Genomic DNA, 17,795 nt, shown 5'->3' with positions numbered 1-17,795 from the left:
ACATATTACTTTCTTTCCTGAGCGCATACTAAAGATGTCCCAGGGTTGGTTCTGGCTGTATATGTTTGAAAGTGGAAATGCTACAGCTCATCCACATTCAGTTGAGTGAGGAGAAACTTTAGCACGGTCGTATTTGCTGTTCATTTTAAGATCACTGCAATTAATATAATGGCCTGAAGACCAGAAAACAATCTGCTAATCAAATGTTTTTTTCTTCTTTTGTTCTTTTCCAGCTAACTGCCTTCTATAAACGCAGTCACTGTTGAAGGTGATTTTCTTCCCATTGAAAGAAGACTGAAATACTGTATCCCAAAACTAATGAAATATCTATATATCTATATAGATAGATATATTCCTGAAAGACAGCTATACATAAATCTATAGCAGAGGTTTACAGGGAAGATTTTTTTTTTGCTGCAATACAATTTACTAATAATTCTTGAAGGCTTTTTTTTAAAAATGTAATTCCTTTGGAAGACTGATTGCATTAGGAATGAGCTGTAACTGAACAAAGATTCTCTTAAATCCTGCTGTTCTGTTTTTCTTGGAAAAACTCACACTACATTTCACAAAAATATTAGGAAGTTCAGGAATATAAGAAGAATCCATTTCTTGTCCAGCTGCAGTAGAGTAATGCCACCAGCAGGGGCGCCAGAAGAAGGGGATGGGGTGGGAGAGACGTTTCTGTCACATTGATGACTGCATCCTAAAGAAGTGACCATATACTGTGTGTGTGTGTGTTTGTGCATGTGTATATATGTATATTGTACTGTAATGCTGCAAGAAGTTTTTTAAAAAAAACTGTCCACTTTATTTTTATACATATTCATCATATACCATTCACTGCAGTTGCAACTATGCACTTGTATAAAGCCATATTTTTGACGTTCATATCATTAATACATGTATATTGAAAGCTGCATGTCTGCACTCAGCAGGTTAAGTATAAGAGATCCAAGCAGATGCTCATTTCATTTTTTTTTTTTTAGTGAGCAGCCCTGTTTTACTGGTTTTTGAAATGCCTTAAATTAATTTTGTTCCCTTTAAAGTATATGCCCTTTCTAGATATTTAAGAGAGAGAAAAAATTAGAGGTTTACCAGCTCTTAGAATGCAATTTTGCTTTGTTACAGAAAAATATAGTGCACTATGTTTACATATAATAGTTTATATCAGTGTCATTTTATTCTGAATGTATATTGAAAGGTTTGGAAGGGGGTGTGTGTCAAATACTGATTTTCAGAAATAATGAACTGGTAGCATCAGCACTAATATATAGCTTTCATACATAAGCATAGCTTTTCCATCGAACCCTTTTTACAGATGTCAATTTAACCGTTGCCTTTATATACCCCTAACTAAGTGCTACAAATCTTCATTCTGCCTCCTCTCCCCCCAATTCTATCTTTTGCCTCCCCTCCCCCCGCAATTCAAGGCGTTTTTATTTCTGTTTTTACATTCTTACCACACCATATCTAAGGACTGTCACTTAATGACTAAAACATACTACAGATGCATTTTATTTTTAAATCCTGTCCTCTTAGCTCATGCCTGTGGGAATAGGAAAATAATTTCAGTTGTGTGTTTTCGAGAACATCGCTGGGAGGAAAAGGCCTTGGAGGCGCTTAAATCTTAATTTTTAGAAAATTATGTATAAAATATAATTTGTAAGCTCATTTTTGCCATGTCCATAATTCATCCCTGAAAAGTGCATGTTTTAAACAACTACAGTATGCTATGTTAAACATGTTTGCAGTAAAAGACAGGTTTGTAGCCTCCTCCCCAGTCTCTTTATTAATGTATACATATATATGCATATGTTGTATGTGCTAGTAATGAAATATAGAATTTCAATGAAGGAAATAAGACATTTCACTAGATTTGTGTTCTCTAGTAATAGAAATTAGGTATTTGGGAGGGAACCAGGAATTGTGTAACATCACAGCTACAAAAATGAGACTTGGGCTCTCACTAGAATCTTGTAGGGAACAGTTCACCAACCTTGAGGGGGTTTTTTTGCAATTCCCATTTGCTTCAGTGAGGCTTTTGCAGAAGGAAGATAACAAGAAGTTTAATTTCACAACATGCTGGGATTCATTCCTAGGCTTAACCCCTATTGAAATTAATTGGAACTGAGAGAAGATCGCGGCAGGTGAATCAGTGAGCACCTTTTCCCCACTAATACACAGACACTTACCAACTGTATAGTCAATTATATAATTTATGCACATATTTTTTTCTTTAAAAAGCTGTGCATCCCATAATTTAAACTATACTTTTTATCATTTCAGTTACCCTTGAAGCCCCAATGTGCACCAAAGGATTGCTTTATCATATTGCCTGTTTGCTTTGAACAGCCAGAGTACAGCATATTTTAAGAAATGCATATTTTTGCATACCAAACCTGTTTTCAAGTATGTGTACAATAAAAACTGTTTCCATTCACTGAAGGCATACATGTTTTATATATAAATTGTTAAAATTGTGGGAAGTTCTGAATTGGAAAAAAAATATCTATATATATATTTTTAAATAAACTTATTTGAATAAGATAAAAGCATTTCTGATGTTGACATTGATGGTTAATTTTTTTAAAAAAATGTGCATGTAAATCACATAAAGAACTTTTTCTTTACTTCAAACAACAAATAAGATAGTACTCACTTCAATTATGGAGAAAATTTTGCTTAAACTTGGAGGTTTCCAGTAACAAAGATGTTGCTAATCTTTAAAAGATGCTCTGTACTATGCGGTTCTTTTGCTTGAGCATGAAGGAATCTGATCAAGAGTTATCTCAGTTAAATGTACTGGGCAGCACTGAGCTGTTTGTCAGAGGAATGAAACGTGATTCTAGTGTGATCCAAGGAGTCAGACTTGCAACAACATTCTCTGTAAACTGCTCTGCGAGCAATTGAGACCCATTATATTGAAGAAAATGGAAGGAAAACAGCTAAAGAATTTTCAACTCTATTTGCTGTGCAAGTTACATGAACACCATTAAAAAAATGAACATTTTAAAAGACAAGGGTGGGGGCTGCAGGGGAAATCCCTCTTCCAATCACCGATGCGCCAATTCTGAATGTAGCAAGACTCTCAACCTCTGCTGCAGAGCCCGTCAGAGGCATAGCTCCAAAGGGGCGGGGAGGGGATGCAACACACCAGGTGTGTGCCCCTGTGGGGGTGTGGTGGGGGCGTTCAGGGGCGGAGGATGCACCGGGCTCTTGTCTCCCTTGCTACGCCTCTGGAGCCCATTGCAGCTTCCTGTTGGTGAACTGTCAAGAAGATTAGGAATAAATGGACAACTCACCCAATAGAAGGAAATTAGTGGGATTCAGCAAGGATCAATGTTATTTAATTTATTCACAAATGAGTCAAAATTGGGGGTGAGCTGTGTAGCATACCAAATTACTCATGATGGTAAAAACCACAGTGGATTATGAAGAGCTAGAAGAGGATCTCTCTAAACTGGGTAACAACATGGCTAATGTTCAGTGCTGCTAAGTGCAGATGATGCACATTAGAACACAAATTGCCAACTTGAAGCATGCTGATGGATCTGAATTGACAGTCTGAAAGAGATCTTTAAGGTTTATTTATTTATTTATTTATTGGTTCCACTTTTATACCGCCCTCCCCTGGAGGGCTCAGGGCGGTTCACAACATAAATACAAACAAGTGGATACATAAGATAAAAATACTAAAAATTATTATCAATTAAAATGCAGCGCTAGGTTGTAGAATGGATTAAAAGATCTCAGATGTTGTAGAAGAAAATTTGACGAAAATGCTAACTCGTCGTGCAACAGCCATCAAAAAAGCAAACTCCTTTCTTGCAATTTTTGTAAAGTGATTGAAAAAAGTGCTAATATAGTCAGATCCTTGGATAAATGTCTACATTGCTGCTAATTGAAAATATTGAGTAGGGTTCTGGTCGCTGTATCTCAAAAAGGATATTGCAGAGCTGTAAAGAAAATACAGAAGACAGCAACCAAGATAATGAGACAGGTGTATGTGAGTTTTCAGTCTACAAAAGAGATGTCTAACGGTGAAGGTATATAACATAGGATGGATAGAGGGACATTTTTCTCCCTCTTCCTTAATACCAGAACTCAGGGGCACCTAGTGAAATTCAAGGGGAAATAGCTTTGTGCTTCCTTTATGCTGTATTTTCCCATTGGCTCAATCAACTGCTGCCTATTAAAATATCCTTTCAAGAAATTGAGGCTGTAAACTGACATATCTAGAAAATAACAAAGGAAATCCTGTGAAGTAAGAACATAAGAAAGAGCCTGCTGGATCAGTTCAGAGTCCATCTAGTCCAGCACTCTGCTACTTGCAGTGGCCCACCAGGTGCCTTTGGGAGCTCACATGCAGGATGTGAAAGCAATGGCCTTCTGCTGCTGCTGCTCCCCCCGAGCACCTGGTCTGCTAAGGCATTTGCAATCTCAGATCAAGGAGGATCAAGATTGATAGCCAAAGATCGACTTCTCCTCCATAAATCTGTCCAAACCCCTTTTACAGCTAAAAGTAGACTTGGCAGACTGAATTTAACTTGCCCAGCCACCCTGAAGTAAATTTGTTATATTATTTTTGAGGAAAAATACACTATAACAGAACAACATTTCATATAAAACCTTAATTTTACTGCATAGATTTTGAGACAGAGAATTTCATGACTGACTTCAAAACGTTATAAATGCATTTTACAAAGTTAAATGCAAAGAAAATGTCTTCCCTTCACAATTCAGTGGAGTAGCTAAGAGTAGTTCTGTTCATGAATTTTTTCTTCGGTGGCTTGGCCTTTTTTGGCACAGAACAGATTCATATTTGGATTTTGTATTTAAAGGTTCCACATATCCAAACAGTGGCTTTCCAACAATGGTACTGAGATTGCTGTTCATTGCACGTGCTGTTGGATGCAAGAACTGAATTCATGGTGACTTCATATGCAAGAAGGTTTTTGCATCAACCTCTATTATCAGACCATACCTGATGTTTCAACTGAGTCCATCCTTGTACCAGAAATGGTTTTTAAAGAGCCTAAGTGAGTCTTTGTAAATAAGTAAAGGGACAGCAAAGATACTCTTACCCAATGCAGAGAAAGTTCTATTGATTTCAGTAAGAAATAAGCTCTACTAACTTCTGGCAGTTCAGGGCCATTGACTTATCAACAAATACACCACCATACCCAGACTGGTATAAATATACAACCGAGAACAAAGCTCAAGTGATAGTAGTTTAAATAATACAGTGAAGTGCAAGAAAGTGGAAAAAAGTGTAAAGCGCAATCAACAAACAATGCAATAAGCACACAGCGCTGAATAAAGCAGCACTATATGCTTACTTTGCTAAATGGATTGCCAACTAACCAGGAGAGTCCACTTGAGAGTTGTTGCCACTGTATCATTCTGCCTTAAGGACTTTTCAGTCTACTGTTTCAGCTTGAATGCTTAGGTCCTTTTATACCATTACTGCATTGTATGGATGTGAGCCTTGAACTAAGTGGACTCCTGCTGTGTTTGCTCACTGAAGTTATTTGATCTATCCGCTGAGACTTGAAGTTGTTTATTAAAGGGATTACTCCTTTATTCAGCACCAGAGGCATGGGGGGGGGGGGGATGGTGCCTGGCCCCTCCCCCCACTCCCATGTTTCCCCTTACCTAAGTCTAAAGCAGCCTAGCAGGAACTACACTTCCTGGTGTAGAAAAAGCGGCCTTGTGGGGACTACACATCCCAGGAGACCTTGCGAGCCCCAGCCTCCTGGGAAGTATAGTTCCCATCAGGCTGCTTTAAACTAAGGTAAAGGGGTGGGCATAGGGGGAAAGAGGGGTAATTTTCTAGGGGGTCCAGGCGTGTGCCTAGTGCACCGCGCACCCCCCACCCCTTATAGCTCTGCCTCTGTTCAGCACTGTATGCTTATTGTATTATTTGTTGCGCTTTACAGTTTTTTCACTTTCTTGCGCATCTTACCATGACGTACCTCTGAAGATGCCAGCAATAGATGCAGGTGAAACGTTAGGAGGAAAAAATGCCAGACCACAGCCACACAGCCCGAAAGACCCACAACAGCCTGTTGATTCTGGCCATGAAAGCCTTTGACAATAAATTTGTGGAGTTTTATCAATATAATGGAGTTCTGTTTGCAGTGGATAAACTTCAATAGTCTTCTATTAAATCAAATGTCAATTTCTGGTGAGCTTAATATTTTTGGTCCTACTTATAGGTGTTTATAGTGGCTTCTTCCTTCCTTTTGGTCCAGATTACTTAAAATTGGCAGAACTCATGTTTTAGTCGGTCTTCTGAACAGTTTTCCTATAACGCAGTATAGTTGCTGTGACCCATATATTCAGAGACATCATGACCACAAAACGAACAAGAACTGGAAGAAAAGGGAAGAAGTGGTTTCGTTAATCTGACCCATCTTTTTTTTTCTTTTTAAAATCATACACTACTCTGAATTATACAAATGCAGCTTATTCAAGTGTTAATTAGATTTTTATCCAACTCTTTTCCGAACTAGGGAAGGCTCAGGGCAGCTAACAGTTTTTTTTAAATTATACAATCAATAATTCATATACAATTTAAAATCACAGTTAAACAGTTAAACTATCCCTTGGTGCCCAATTTCCATCTGGGTGACCAATCACGAAAGGAAAGAAGCAAACCAAAAACCAGACCAATTACTAAAATAAATAATAATAGGAACCAAGGTAAATAACGATAACATTAAAGATAGGGGAAGGAAAGCAGCAAAGATGTCACTGCCACTACCACCACCATAGGCTTGGCAGAACTCCATTTTATAGGCCCTGAAGAATTCAACCAAATCATCAAGGCCTGGATCACAGTGGGTCAGGTGTTCAACCATGCCAAGCCGAGAGCCGAACATGCTCTGGCCCTGGTCGAGGACAGATGGATGCTTCTAGGCCATGGACCATCAGCAAGCTATTTTCTACTAAGCATAACCCTCCTTTCAAAGAACAGCAGAGGTATCTCTCATTCAGGAACATTCCATAAACAGTGGTTTGACCATGATTGTGTATTAGCTAAGGAAAATCTTATAAAATTATTCCACAGCTTTCAAGCTGGTGTGATCCCACAATCTCAAGTACTTGAAGGGAAAAGATCATACAAATCCCTAATAAAACATAAGAAAAAGTTGGACAGTCATGCCAAATGGCAAGCCTTAATTAGGGCGGCAAAAACCAATGATTCCAGAACTTTTTGGAGACTAATAGCACAGAATAACAATTTTTACAACTTTACCATGGCAAACACAATCCCAGCCCAGAAGTACTGGGAGAGTTATTTCTCTGAACCTTCCTCTACAAAGATCCTTAGTGCAGGCTCTTAACATTGGCATCACTTTCTGTCTTGTCTGATATCCCACTATGGCCTCCCAGTGACCACCGGATGAAATTAAAATCATGATCTTGCAATTGCAAGATGTGAAGGCCCCAGGAAAGCGACTTTATACCCACCAGAATTACTGAAAACTAATGTGTAGAGAATGGTGGAGCCCCAGTTGATTGGCTGGAAGCTTTTTACTCATATCAATAGCACCGCCTGTATTCCATCTGATTGGGAGTGCTGCAATTATAGTCCCCTATTTTAAAAAGGCTTATCCTCAAATCCAGCTCATTACAGACCAATTAGCTTACTTAGTGTTGCAAACAAACTATATACTAAATATCTGTGTATAAGGAAACTACTTGAATGGCTGAATAGAGAAAAACTTATTGGAGGATGAACAGGCTGGCTTCTTCGTAAAGGCCGTTCAACTATGGATCACTGCCTGAATACTAAACTACCTGGTAGAGAAATATGTGCTTGTCAAAAAAGGATCACTATCATCGCTAGCTTTTCGTTGATCTTAAAGCTGCATTTGACAACAATGTAACTTTCGTAGTCTGCGGCTTTGGTCAAAGTTAGCAGAAACTAATATCGATAGACGCCTTCTCCACTTAATTGTCAAGTTACATGAGAACACTCCACCTTACAGGTAAGGTTCTCTACACAAAGGTCATCTAACAGCGCATACATCTCTACTCAGAAAGAGTGTAAAGGCAAGGGTGCCTTCTAGCACCCATATTTGTTTAACTTTTATGTTAACACATTAATAACAGGAGGTTTCATAAGAAAGATACCCATGCACCTATCCTTACCGGCTGATTGAAGAGTATAGCCATTTCTCATGTATGCCGATGATGCTGTTGTATTATCATTGACAAGAGTGGGGCTAAAAAGAGCGCTAGAAAGATATTTTGCTATCCAGATATGCACAGAGGAACAGCTAAGTATCAACTACACAAAGACCAAGATAGTGCATTTTAATGCCAAATTTAAGAAACTGAAATGGCAGTTGTTAGGGTCATCCAGATTGAACAAATAAAGTGTTTCAAATAATTCCTAGGTGTGGTTTTCCAGGTACAACGGAAAACCACTCAGCCCATATACAAACAGCCATACACACAGCACAAAGGAGCCTGCTACAGGCAACCGTCCTGTAAGATATTTTTCGATCACAAGGGGTGGATTTATTCCAAGCGTGTTAGATTATTTGAAGCTAAATCCTGGCACAACTCACCTATGGAGCCCAATTGGCAATAATTTCGAGTTCACTCTATTGAGAGAGAGTCCTATCCACATTCCTCAGAGCTCTTTTTAACACTCCTAAATGTGTACAGCTAATGTAGTTTTAAGACAAAGAAGCAGGGTTGGTTAAAGTTGAGACAACCTTTTGGAGGCTTGCATTATCAAATACTGGCTTAAAGTCCTCTCCCATCCCATGGGTTTATTGCCTTTGCTTCCTGGCAGCAACACCATATCCAAGCTGGCTAGAAAAATAACATGCTTAAACTTGCTACACAGTGTGGTTTGGATCCTGTACAATTATTGGAACTGGATCAGCCTTGCCAGAGCAACAGCCTTAGCAGTCTATCTAAGCGGCTCAATGATATTGAAATGCAAACAGATTTCTCCTTTGTTACCCGGCGTTAGTATAAACCATTAAAATCTTGGACAGGTATCTCGGCTGCCCCCTTACCTGTCCAATATAACATCTATAGAAATGCCAGCTGGGACCTTTTCAAAGGAGCCCTGTTTTGGCCAGCTTTTCCATCCAGCCAATCTAATGCTGGGCAGATTTCAAAAGAAATCCCACTTATTACATAGGGAGACTCCAGTGTGGTTTGTAACTCAGGGGAAGTGGACTCTGTATTACATATTTTATTGCATTGTGAACTCCATAAAGGGGAAAGGGAGGCGTTAATTCATCCATTGTTTATCCAGTACAGAAATTTAACTAGAGTTAATTCCGACTCAGTTCTTGTGAGAATTTTGCTGGAAGACCGAGTTTCTCTTATATCTCAGCAGGTAGCTAAATTTTGTATGCTGGCATATAGTAAGAGAAGAACCATGTTGGGACCAAGAGCCAGACCACATGAGGGTGACCGTAAGAATGCTACAAGCTGATGATATTTTTTGTGTGGATTTCTGTTTCGTGGATTTCAGTTCAGATTGTTCTTTTGTTTGTTGTTCCTCCTTTTTCTTGTTCTTCTCTGCTCTTTTTTGCTGGCCTAATGGCCGTAATAAAACTGAACTGAACTACTAAGCATAACCCTTGCAGACTGTATACTGTCTACTGTACAAAAGTACACTTTTACGTGCAGATTCTTTAATTGAAATAGGAAGCTTACAAAGCACAGTGGAGGTGCATCTTTACAAGGATAGGGTGCGATATAAATTTAATAAAATTAAATAAATAAATGTCAGTGCCGCAGGATTTGGATCGGAAGGTGCATTCCTATTTATCTTTATATTATTCTATTTATTTTGCACGGAGTATTTAGTCATCAGTTTATTTATTCCCCACAACTGCTGATACTTTCCCCTAATCCTTTAAATTAAAATAGAGATTTAATGCTAAAACATTAAAAGTATTTGCCCACTACAACTATCACCCATAAAAGAAACCTGTCGCTTAAGATGTGGCAATAGCAACTTAGCAAATAAATACACAATATTACCTGTGAGATCCTTTGTTGTCATCAATGTTGTGAATATTCTTGCTGTAATTGAGAAAGTGTAGATTATGTATCCAGAAACCAGAAATATCCAGAAGAATTATACAAATACCTTGGATTCTGCAGTCCACCTATGTGAGGATTACAAATGGCCACTGCCCTCCATCCACCCCTATCCCCCAGTCCTGTCTGACTCTAGGAAAATGTAGTTTCAGGATTGTGCGGTTGTGTGGATTAATACTTACACTGCCTGGGAGGCTATAAGGGACAAAATGACTTTGTTTATATCATGCATGCAAGGACAGTTTCTAAGACACACCTTGATTAATTATCGCCATCTTTTGTTCTCAGAAACGCCATTACATATCAGAAACAATACACAAATAACCGAACCAATGTTTTACCTGAAACACACAAACTACATTTTCCATTGCAAATGCTCTAAAATTGTAAATTGAAATCCTGGAACACAAGGTAAAAAAAGCATTCAGGGTACAGAACTGCTTTAATAAACTATTATACATATAATTAGATCCTTATATTTTAAGTTATTCTTTCCAAACTGAGCATATCTTCCTACAGTTACAGACATGACTGGCCGCTTGCACTTTAGAATGATCAAACAGGACAATAATTTAAGATGTGACTGTGTAGGTTTGGACCTAGAGACTCTTCTGTTAAGTGAGAATCTTCCTCCAGTACAAGAAGACTCAGTATAACAGAGTATCTCGATTTAACCTGTAATCTTTTTCTGAGTTTAATCTCCTATTACTAAGAACATGAGCACAGAGTGGCAAGCTGCAGTAATGCAGTCAAAAGTTCTGATCACAACCTGAGTTCGATCCCAACAGAAGTTGATTTCATATTGCCGGCTCGAGGCTGATTAAGCCTTCTTCCAAGGATTGTTAAATTTGTACAAAGCTTGCTGGGGGTAAAGTATAGATGACTGGGGTAGGCAATGGCAAACTACCCCACAAACCAGGGGTGTCTAACATGTGACCTGGGGCCAGATGTGGCACGCTGAGGGGGCTAATCAGGCTTGTGAGCTAGCTGAGGCAAACCCCCCTTGCTCCTGATCTGGCTTGCCAAGCCCACTGCGAGCTCCCCAGTCCAAGCAACCACTCCACCCACCCTACTGTGGGCTTCCCAGTCCAGGCATCCCCTATCCTCAATTACCAATATGGGCTGGCGAGCCCACTGTGAGATCACTAGTTGAGGTAGCCACACCTCCCATCCAGGCCTGGCCTGACCAAGTCACATTTATGTCATATTAGGCCTTTGTAACAAAAGAGTTCAGCATCCCTGTCATAAACAGTTGTGATGTGACATCACCCATGGGTCAATAATGATCCAGTTGCTTGCACAGGGGACTACCTTTACCTACTAAGAGCAGTCCTACTGCCAGGGCAACAAACAACACTTGGGTACTTGAAAATAGCAACACTGCTATTTTAAAAATTGGGCTCAGGAAAATAATGTTTCATTTTACATTACAGAGGTACATTAAGAGTTGCCTGAACCATATCAATTGTTACTTGACACTGTAGAAAAAAACATTTTTGATATGCTTACCTGCACAGGTGTATGTAGCTAAAATCCAAGTCAAAGTGCTCACTTGTCCAGAATCTTTAGTCTGCCAGAGACATCTGAGCTGAGCAAATTTACTTGCTGCACTAACTAGAGTGGATAAATTCTGTAGGAAAGCAAAGGAAAAAGTGCAAAAACTACTGACTGAAGAACGGACAGTGGCCATAGCACCGTATATACTCGCGTAAAAGCTGAGTTTTTCAGCTCTGTTTAAAGGCTGAGAAAAGCCCCCTCGGCTTATACGCAAGTCACTATTTTCTATCCATCACAAGAAGGCTGGGGGTGGGACAGGGACAACCTCCCTGCCGGAGGGAAGCTGCTTGTTGCTGCCCTCCTCTGAGGGTGAAGGGGGAACCCCGAGGCACCCTGGCTGGCAGGGCTTGGTCAAACCCCAGAAGGCAGAGGGAGCTCCTTATTTGGGCAGTGACATCAGGGGGAGTCACTGCCCAAATAAAGAACTCCCTCTGCCTCCCGGCTGGGTTTGACAAAGTCCAGCTAGCCGGCAGTCAGAGGGAGCTCCTTATTTGGGCAGTGACTCCCCCTGATGTCACTGCCCAAATAAGGAGCTCCCTCTGCCTCCCGGGTTCCCACCCTCGGCTTATACCCAAGACAATAAGTTTTCCCAGGTTTGGGCAGTAAAATTAGATGCCTCAGCTTGTACACGGGTCGGTTTATACACAAGTATATACGGTAAGTAAAAATATCCCTGGTTTAATCTTTTTTTTTTAAATGCCCCAATACCACATCCTGGGTTTTGGCTTCAAAATCTACCAAGCAACTGTGGCTAGTCATGAGACTAAATAAATAAATAAAATGCCCGCCACAGCAACACTACCACAGGAAGCTCACAAAAATATATTGTGCATAAAAGTCAAATGACAAAATGAAGTGTGCAATCAAAGAACAAGCATAATCATGCAAAACACAAAAAAGGAGCAATTTACAAGAAAACAGTAAAGACAAAGCAAGTGTCCAGTGCGCACGGAGGAGGAAGAAAAAGCATAATGGAGGGCTGAGTATTGTCCTGGTGCAAAAACCTCAAATGCAGGTAAACACAGGTAAGTCTTACAGTCCTCCAAAAGGCAAGTACATGCAATATCTTCTATAATTATGCTAGACGGGATAATCCAGGCCTTCCTGCATTTTGCTTCATCAGTAACATGTTTATTTCAGCTGAACATAGATAACAAGAGTTATAGAAATCTGCACAGAGATTTCTGGGGAAAGTTTCTGTATTAATGGCAGGCAACCAGCTGCCCAGAGAACATCCAGTCAGACGGCTGAATTTAATCCAACTGGTTCACCAATCAGCTATGTCCTCCACAGACTAAAAGCTCCCCTTTAACCCTAAGAAATGTCTTTTTTAAGTACAGCGTTATCTTAGGATATCTCAGGATAGCCACCCCATAGGTTTACTCACTCGTGGTATACAACTATGTGAGGGGACTGATCTTTTGTCCCATGTGTTCTGGATTAAATCTTCTCATGGGATAAACTTCCTATTGCCAGCCACAATGCTGAATTTTCCAAAATCAGGGCTCCTGACCCTACTAAGGCTAACCTTTGTTCAAGCTCCCTTTTATGGATCACTGCATACTTAATTTTAACAAGATGCTCATGATACTCTCCTGTATAGCTATATTCCATTATGTGGGTGAAGGAAAGATGAAACAGAACAGAACCATTGACTATCAGGCAACCAATGTTTGGTCTTTCACATCCATCCTTTATTCAAACCAAACTAATCAGTGTTTTCCCACCAAGAATCAGAACCATTAAACAGAAGGATTTGCACAATTTATTGCTTACTTACCATAGCCACGTCCAGTATCCATTTATGCAGACCTAGTACATACCATCCCATCACAAATCTAGCCTTGTGGGTTAAGTTATATAAGGACGAAAAGTGAGCATTTTGTACAGATAAAGTATAACTGAGATTATATAATTAACTGGACTAGATACCTCCCCAGAATAAATGAAACCAACGCATTCTATCGGGAAAAAACAAGTGGGAAATTGGGGTGCTGTGTGGTTTCCGGGCTGTATGGCCGTGTTCTAGCAGCATTCTCTCCTGACGTTTCGCCTGCATCTGGCTGGCATCTTCAGAGGATCTGATCTAAGTGGGGAATTTCTGCTGCTCCTGATATTGTAGCTCAAACAGTTTTGAAGCAGAAGAACCTATTACCAAAATCCCTTATCATACTACGGTATGCAAAAATAGCAACCCCAGCTGCTCCTGGTATGGTCCCCTTCTGCCCTGTGGATGTGCTCAGTAAATTATTTCTGCTCCTGTAGAAAGGTCTTCAAAGGCACAATACAATCAGTCTAAATCCATCAATATTTGTAGAGACTGCAGTGGATCCTACAGCTATTCTGCCAGTCAACGCAGCAAAACTTGAAGCTTTCCTTCAGTTTGAGAAGTATTCACTGTGCAATTCAGCAATCATAGATTTTGGCACTGGACACGGAAATAAAGCGCGTTTTGTAAAATGTGTAACACAAGCATATTGCTAGCTTTAATGACATAAAAGCAGCTCATGTCTAACAGTGGCTCAAAACAGGAATTAAGACAGAATTATTTGCAGAAAGTGAAGTAAGTTGTAGCTAAGAAAATGAGCTGTAATTGTAGATGTCCCTAGTGTAAGTCTGAGTTCTGAGCTCAGCTTCCACTCTACAAAATAGGGCTAATAATACTGGCCTACCCTATAGGGCTGTTGTAAGACTTAGAGCAAGACCATATGTAAAGCACTGTGGAATACTGAAAGTGCAAAAAAACAACAGATAAGCAAATTTACACATCCATAGCTCATAGCAGTTAGTTTTTCTTGGCACTGGATTTCATTGCTAACAGCAGTCACACACAGACAAAATGAGTCCCAAGCATTAAGTAAAGACCTTCAAGTGCCCTGAAGTCTGTTCTCTCACCCCACCCCACCCCGCCCCCCAGTTAAATACAAATTAAGATTCAGTCCATAAACTCCACAACAACAAATGCAGTACCACTGGCAAACTTCTGTATGACAATTTTAACATATTTCATTAGAAATGCTTATTGAAAAATTAATTGTTGAATATCAGTGGTGACAGAAGATAAATGCAGGAAATTATTTGAAATGCAACATAAATAAGACTGAATATATGACCAAAAGGATACATGACAGCATAAGGAAAAGCATGCTTCATTTTGCCATTGTAGTGTAGAACAAACAGGAAGAGAATAACATCTGAAATGAAGTGTTAGGCATTACAATATGATTGGGTAAAAACAAAGCAAGGAAGAAATGAAGGTTATGGGGAGGGGAAAAGCAATCCATTACCTTGTGCAATGATGATGGGATATTCAACATATGTTGACAGAGGATAACTGTAGTAACTGTGATATCGTAGGCATACGAGGAAGCTGAAAAAAAAGAAATGTCTTTGATTAGGTCCCATGTGACCCCCCCACTACTGAAGCCTTACTTGGATAGCATAATCTCAGTGGTATGTAAGACCAGCATCCCCAGAGCAGGATCTTCTGACAGAATAATGCTAAAACTATCTACTCCGAATCCTTCTTGGGTTTTTTAAGAGGGGACTTTTCCTAGGAAAGTGTTTGGGTCTGTACTGCAAGTCACATGACACTCTGGAAATTGATTTTTGTTATCACCTCAGTCAACTGAAGACATTCCACTGAGCCTGTGAAATCAAATTTTAAAAGTTTTTCTCCTATTTATACCGCTGTTGTTGAATCTAACAGTTTTGATTTTTTTAAATCAAAAACTTTTCACAGATTGTATACGTGATACATTTGGATTCTGTTGGGGGGTTTTGTACCAAGAGCTTTCCCATTGAAGACTTTTGTGAGGCTTGCGGGTTGTTGAATTTTATTTATAAAATTTATAAAAGAGCAGCAGTGGCGTAGTGGCTAAGAGCAGTGGCTAAGAGCAGGTACACTCTGATCTGGAGGAACTGGGTTTGATTCCCAGCTCTGCCGCTTGAGTTGTGGAGGCTTATCTGAGGAATTCAGATTAGCCTGTACACTCCCACACACGCCAGCTGGGTGACCTTGGGCTAGTCACAGCTTTTCGGAGCTCTCTCAGCCCCACCCACCTCCCAGGGTATTTGTTGTGAGGGGGGAAGGGCAAGGAGATTGTAAGCCCCTTTGAGTCTCCTACAGGAGAGAAAGGGGGGATATAGATCCAAACTCCTCCTCCTCCTCCTCCTCCTCCTCTTCTTCTTCTTCTTCTTATACCTCACTTTTCTTCCCTGGTGGAATTTCAGGTGCAAACACAGAGCTTCCCAAGATGCTCCAACCAGACCCAGACCAGCTTTGCTTTCATAAATGAGCTGCATCGTGTCTGGGGCCCACTGTCCCATTGGCTTTTATTGCATCAAAGATCCTGACACAGCTCATGGCTCTACAACTGACTTCAGTTTTAACATAGAAACTAACCTTTATTGAACATATGAAGCTGCCATATACTGAATCAAACCAGTGACCCATGAAGGCCAGCAGTATATCCATGACATGGAGGCATAGAGATTTATACTACTTAGCTAACAATGTCTGGCCTTTCAGTTCCACTTTCGAATTCAGCCCAGGTGCCCTGAAATACTGAAGAAACTAAGGTTCAATTGTGCATTTATCACTATTGGCTCTGAATTAGGCAACATTTTTGCTCCTAGTTGCGGCTTCGGAATATCTTGAGTAAGGTGGCTACACTGTGCTAAGTGAGTGCTGGTGCAATGGATAATTATATGCAAAGGATCTGAGCCTACATAGTGTAGTGATTAAGAGCAACCCAGAAGGTTATTTTTGTTCTTTCCGGTATGAATGTTCTGTCGACTTGATCTTTATGAAACAAACTGCCGGGTTTGATTCCCACTCCTACACATGAGCAGTGGATTCTTATCTAACTAACCAGATTTTTCTGCTGGGTGACCCTGGGCCAATCACAGTTCTCTCAGGACTTTCTCAGCCCCACCTACCTCCCAAGGTATCTGTTGTGGGGAGAGGAAGGGAAAGGAGTTTGTAAGTGCCTTGAGAAAGGCGGGTTATAAAGGCGGGTCTTCTTCTTGATCAGGAAGCTCATCCTTTAGAAAGGGATTCACAGAGGCTGCCTGGAATATGTCAGTGGAAAAGGAAATCCACTCTGCCCATGGTCAACAGCACCATTCATGATTTTATTTGCCATAAAACTGATTCTCTGGAAGAAAAATCTGGTTAAGACTGGACATAACAGGATGGGTTCATGCCCCCAGTGGGAAAAAGATTCAGTGAATCATTATAAAGCAAACGCCTCTGAGCACGCTTACAGTATGTCTTTATCACTCCTGCAAAGATCCAAAAGCCAAGCCAACACCTTCTTATTACGCCCACCCCACATAACAGAAAGCAACGTGCAAACTTTCAAGTGGTTCATAACTCAGCCTGATGATTTCTGCAGCATTCAAGTTTGCGCTCTATGCTGTTCGGGTTAGGCTTAATAAAAACTACAACACGCTCCACAAGGTTTAGAATGCAATTTGCCTGAGTAACTGTTCTGGAACGCTGGAAACCTTGCAAAGTGGTTTGGGTGGGGTTGAAATGTAATTTTTTGCTTTCGTAATTTCCTCGCACTAAGAACAGTCACTTCCCGCCCAGAGCTTTGAGGCTCTGGTCCTCCACGTAGGAGGTAGTGACTTCCACCGTCGTCAACCAAGTGGGGCTGCTGGTGGCTAACGAAGCCCCTGCCCAGCCGTTCTGATTGCCTTACCCGCTCAGCTCTAGGACCAAACTCTCCAAACTGACTCCCCTGGCAGATTTGGCCGCCAATAAAACGACGCCCTGCGGAAGCTTCAAGACGGCGCACACCAAAATAGTGCTCCAGTTAGCCAGCTCCAGCATCCGCGCCCCGTCCATCATACCGCTTCCAGCCCCTGCGCCCCTCCGCTCCAAACCCTTGCGTGCTGCAAAGCGGTCGCCTCCGCTTTCAGCTCCCCCGCCCCGTCCTCTTGGGCGGCCCCGGGAAACAGCTTCGTGCAATTGGTTTCCTCACCCCGAAGGGGCGGGCTGCACTCCGTGGCTCTGCCTTGCCATCCAAAAAATCATAATTCTGCTTTGTTTCTGGTGTTGCAAGGGGGACTTGTAGTTTGGGGAGTGCAACATGCCAGAATTTTTTTTTAGTAGGTCTGTGATGGGTACTTTTCTTGAAATGAAG

At 40.7% G+C, this 17,795-nt stretch overlaps 2 protein-coding genes across 2 annotated transcripts in view; one reads left to right on the top strand and one right to left on the bottom strand.

Moving 5' to 3' along the window:
* The window catches only part of ROCK2 (Rho associated coiled-coil containing protein kinase 2), a 130,527-nt gene extending 127,956 nt beyond the window's left edge, over positions 1-2,571 (top strand). Inside the window, exon 33 of the mRNA XM_048498693.1 lies at positions 234-2,571. The gene's annotated coding sequence lies outside the window, so the exon portion shown is untranslated. The remainder of the gene's footprint in view (positions 1-233) is intronic.
* Positions 2,572-4,619: 2,048 nt separating this feature from the next.
* On the bottom strand, positions 4,620-17,497 carry SLC66A3 (solute carrier family 66 member 3). Its single transcript, XM_048508823.1, has 7 exons — positions 17,352-17,497; positions 14,931-15,013; positions 14,768-14,837; positions 13,424-13,481; positions 11,596-11,716; positions 10,027-10,068; positions 4,620-6,377 (listed from the first exon to the last, which is right to left on the bottom strand). Exons 1-7 carry the CDS (start codon positions 17,495-17,497, stop codon positions 6,286-6,288), a joined length of 612 nt encoding a protein of 203 aa, XP_048364780.1. The 3' UTR covers positions 4,620-6,285.
* Positions 17,498-17,795: the final 298 nt, after the last annotated feature.

The sequence above is a fragment of the Sphaerodactylus townsendi genome, linkage group LG01, assembly GCF_021028975.2.
Source record: "Sphaerodactylus townsendi isolate TG3544 linkage group LG01, MPM_Stown_v2.3, whole genome shotgun sequence".
Classification (NCBI taxonomy): domain Eukaryota; kingdom Metazoa; phylum Chordata; class Lepidosauria; order Squamata; family Sphaerodactylidae; genus Sphaerodactylus; species Sphaerodactylus townsendi.
This window is presented reverse-complemented; position numbering and strand designations above follow the sequence as displayed.

Bases quoted from the DNA above. Each gene is read 5' to 3' on its own strand.
- SLC66A3 (XM_048508823.1), bottom strand. From the start codon at position 17,497: ATGGACGGGGCGCGGATGCTGGAGCTGGCTAACTGGAGCACTATTTTG. The intron at 15,014-17,351 runs GTAAGGCAATCA...CTTTTTTTTCAG, and splicing joins TTGGTCCTAGAGCTGAGCGG to CTTCCTCGTATGCCTACGAT. The intron at 14,838-14,930 runs GTAATGGATTGC...ACTTCATTTCAG, and splicing joins TCCCATCATCATTGCACAAG to ATGTTATTCTCTTCCTGTTT.